General features: G+C 33.5%; 1 protein-coding gene across 1 annotated transcript; it reads left to right on the forward strand.

Moving 5' to 3' along the window:
* Nucleotides 1–2,303: 2,303 nt before the first annotated feature.
* LOC123241803 (taste receptor type 2 member 7-like) lies at nt 2,304–3,242 on the forward strand. Its single transcript, XM_044669340.1, has one exon. The coding sequence runs from the start codon at nt 2,304–2,306 to the stop codon at nt 3,240–3,242; it is 939 nt and encodes a 312-aa protein (XP_044525275.1).
* The last annotated feature ends 996 nt before the right edge of the window (nt 3,243–4,238 follow it).

Here is a 4,238-nt window from a genome sequence, read left to right on the forward strand (position 1 = left end):
TCTCCCTTCCTCTAACCCCTCCCGACTCATTGAGAAGGTAAGAAATATAATGCCAATTATATATATACACACATTTATATATATATGTATACACATATATATATAAATGTGTGTATATATATGATGCTATACAAAAGCATATTTCTACATTAGCTATGTTCTTTAAAAAAAGAAGAAAAAGGAAAGGAGAACAAATTATGTTTCAATATGCATTCTGATTTCATTATTTACCTATCTGGATATAGATAGCATTTTTCATCGTAACTCTCTTGGAATTGTGGTAGAGAACTGTATTGATCAGAGTTACTGAGTCTTTCACAGATTATAATATTGCAATTACTGTGCAAATTGTTCTTCTAATTCTTCTCACTTTACTTTGCACCAGTTTATATGTGTTCCCATGTTTTTCTGAAACTACTCCTTGCATTATTTCTTACAGCCTGATAGCATTCCATTATAATCATAAACTATCATTTGTCCAACCATTCCCCAATTGATGGCTAATCCTTCATTTTTCCAGTTCTCTGTCACCCCAAAAAGATAAGCTATAAATATGTTCATACACGTGAGTACTTTCCCTTTTTTCTTTTATCTCTTTGGGTATAGGCCTAAAGTGGTATTGCTGGGCAAATGGTTTTGGGCATAGTTCCAAATTGCTCTATAAAATAGTTGGACTAATTCATAGTTCCATCAGTAGTGTATCAGTAGACTTGTTTTCCCATATTCCCTCCAGAATTTCTCAATTTCCTTTTTTTGTCATGTTAGCCAATCTGATGTTTTCTATTGCTAAGTTGGCTGTTTTTGATTAAACAAAGGAACCAGAAGTATTAACTTAAGAATCTACTATATAACATTCTCCAATTATATATAGTCAATTGTAGTCTGATGCAACAGACCAAAATAATTTCAGGATAAATATTAACATGTTATCTCCTCTGTAAGCTAGACCATAAGCTTCCCAAATGAATGTTTATTTATTTAATGAATTACCCTTCTTTGTACAATGCCAGGCAGAAGTTCATGCTTTCTGGTTAATTAACTGATTTACTACTGCTTTCCTCTTGGATTTTTGTCCTGATGATCTTTGAGGGATGCCAACTAAAATATTTTGTACATTATAAATGTTTTTACATAGATTTTGTCAGAGAAAATTATGGGAGATACAGACACATTCTTAATGAAAGAAATTCAATAGTAAAACTGGAGGAGATTTAAACATTAATTTTATGAATAACTGAAGACAATAACTTTGAGAATAGGAACATTAAAAAAACCCTGTTAGTGAAATTATAATGATACAATGAAGAGAGATCATCTCTTCCCTCAGAAAAAATTAGATAATAATCAAAGACTGCTCCTGTACTGTAAAAAGAATTTTAAATTCATTTAGTCTTATTTTAATTTACTGTTTAAAAAACTGTTGATTAAAATGTTATTATTAAGTAAATATCACAGAAAGATGACAGTGTGAATTCTAATAATACATTAGAATTTGTATGTCTTCCTTTTTAAATTACTGATCTAATTGAAGAAAATCTTCCTTTTGGGCTTGAATTTTGCAGAAAATAATAAAAAAAAGAGTCCTGATCATTTCTAATCTTGAGCTTTTCTAAATTCTTATTTTTTTGTTGCTTAGTTGTATCTTGGCAATGACACTAGAGTGGTTTGAGATTGCCTTTCCAGCTCATTTTATAGATGAGGAAACAGACAAAAAGGCTTCAGTGACTCGCCCTGGGTCACTCAACTAGCAAGTGTTTATGGTCTGATTTGAACTCAGGTTTTACTGACTCTAAGTCCAATGGTCTACCCATTGCAAAACCTACCTACTCATATTCATTTCTAATAGTGATAATGAAATTCATTTCCAGATTTGCTTCATTGTTAAGAATATAGATCATTTTTGAGTCATTTAATTCCAAGCTCAAACTGATGGTAAATTTTATGGAAAATAGCATCAGAAGAAATGTGCAAAATGATGAAAGAGAATCTTTTCTTATTTGCATGTAAGGAAATAGATACACCACACATGCAAAATAACAAGCTGCAGTGGTCATAAAAGGGTACATATTGTTTTCTCCTAGAAACCAATGCCAGTGTACTTACAAAAAAATTAAGGAAGCATTTTGTGAAAATAACTTCAGCTTTTGACAAAAGAATCTTTTTCTGGAGACAAGAGACACAATAAAAGCAGGAAAAAAAATCACTGCAAAACCTCAATAACATAGATGCTTCTTTTCAACATTTTGGTTGAAAACTAATCCCAAAGCTGTGATATTAGACATTGGAGTTTCCTATCTGCAAACATGTTAAATGCAATGAAGACCATGTTAATAATCATGTTTACTGGAGAGTTCATGATGGGGATTTTGGGAAATGGATTCATTGGACTGGTGAACTTCACTGACTGGGTAAAGAGAAGGAAAATCTACTTGGTTGATTTCATTCTCACAAGTTTAGCCATCTCCAGAATTGGCTTGTTGTTCTCGATGTTATTAAATGGCATTTTAGTGATTTTTCACCCAGAAGTATATGAGTATACTAATATAACAAGAATTATAGATATCTTATGGACAATTTTCAACTATTTAAGTGTCTGGTTTGCTACATGCCTTAGTATATTCTACTGCTTGAAGATAGCCAATTTCTCCCACTCTCTTTTCCTCTGGTTGAAATGGAGAATTAACAGAGTGATTCCCATAATTTTACTGACATTCTTGTTCATGTCTATATTCATTAATCTTCCAATAACAGAGAAATTTAATGAGGATTTCAGGGACCAGGTAAGCAGAAGGAACAAGAGAAATAATATTCCAATACTCAAAGTGAATAATTCTGCATACTTTGACATTGTGATTTTCCTCAATCTGGGGACTCTCTTTCCCTTTACTGTGTCCCTGATCTCATTTTTCCTGTTAATACTCTCCATGTGGAAACATACCAGGAAGATAAAACTCAGTGCTATGGATGCTAGAGATCCCAGCACAGAGATCCATTTGAGAGCCATGAAAGCTGTGATCTCTTTCCTCATCCTCTTTGTCATTTACTGTTTGGCCTTTCTCATAGCCACATCCAGCCCCTTTTTGCCAGAGAGTGAACTAGCAATGTTATTTGGTGAGATAATTGCAGTCATCTATCCCTCAGGTCACTCATTTATCCTGATTTTGGGGAACATCAAGCTGAGGCAGACATCCTTGAATGTACTACAGCAGATGAAAAATTGCTTCAAAGGAAGAAATACTTAGTACTCTAGACCAACCTATGCAGAAACAAATATCTTCTAGTGTAAAGAAAGCAACTGAGAGCTCTTGTAGAATCTTTCTTACTTCCCTCAGTTTTTCCACTAGTTGTAGGTTTGTGGTTTTGGATATTATTAAAAGTGTTTGAAATTTTCATGCCTCTGTCAGGAAATAGTAGGTCATTCATTGATTTTACTTCCAGGAAAACTTTACATAGAGAGAAGTAGCTTCAGCATGGACAGAGTCTAACCTGCATGGATCAAGGGGCTCAAAGAGAATTCTGCAAGGAACACAATGTATAACACTCCACCCCTTAATCCCACTGATTCATTTTAACCACAATACTCAAGGCAAATGAAAATAGAGGGAAAAAATCCAGTCAATCATTACTCTAAAGATTAAAATGAAGAGAAAAATAAATTGCCCTTTCTTTTTTAACATACATTTTGAACTCATATGCATTTTCTCTTCTTCAAAAAAATCATTTGTATTAAAGTAAAATCACTGTTGTAATATATGTTTAAGTAAATGAATGAAGAGAGTATATATACAGATGTACTTCACATAGTATTTTGCATATAGCAGGTATCCTTAAATATTTGTGGAGGGAAGAAAGGAAGGAAGGGAGAAAGGGACAAAGGAAGGAAGGAAGGAAAGAAGGAAGGAAGAGGGTGGAAGAAGAGAAATAAAGAGAGAAAAGAAGAAAGAAAGAAAGAAAGAAAGAAAGANAGGAAGGAAGGAAGGAAGGAAGGAAGGAAGGAAGGAAGGAAGGAAGGAAGGAAGGAAGGAAGGAAGGAAAGAAGGAAGGAAGGAAGGAAGGAAGAGAGGGTAGAAGAAGAGAAAGAAAGAAAGAGAGAAAGAATGAAAGGAAAAAGAAGGAAGGAAGGAAAAAAGAAGGTATAAAGGAAGGAAGGAAGGAATGAAAGAAGGAAGAGAAGGAAAGGAAGGAACAAAGGAAGTAAAGAAAGAATGAAAGAAAAAGAAAGGAAGGAAGGAAGGAAG

Source organism: Gracilinanus agilis, chromosome 3 (assembly GCF_016433145.1).
Source record: "Gracilinanus agilis isolate LMUSP501 chromosome 3, AgileGrace, whole genome shotgun sequence".
Lineage (NCBI taxonomy): Eukaryota > Metazoa > Chordata > Mammalia > Didelphimorphia > Didelphidae > Gracilinanus > Gracilinanus agilis.

Excerpts from the sequence above, each read along its gene's own strand:
- LOC123241803 (XM_044669340.1), top strand. The coding sequence starts at position 2,304 with ATGTTAAATGCAATGAAGACCATGTTAATAATCATGTTTACTGGAGAG.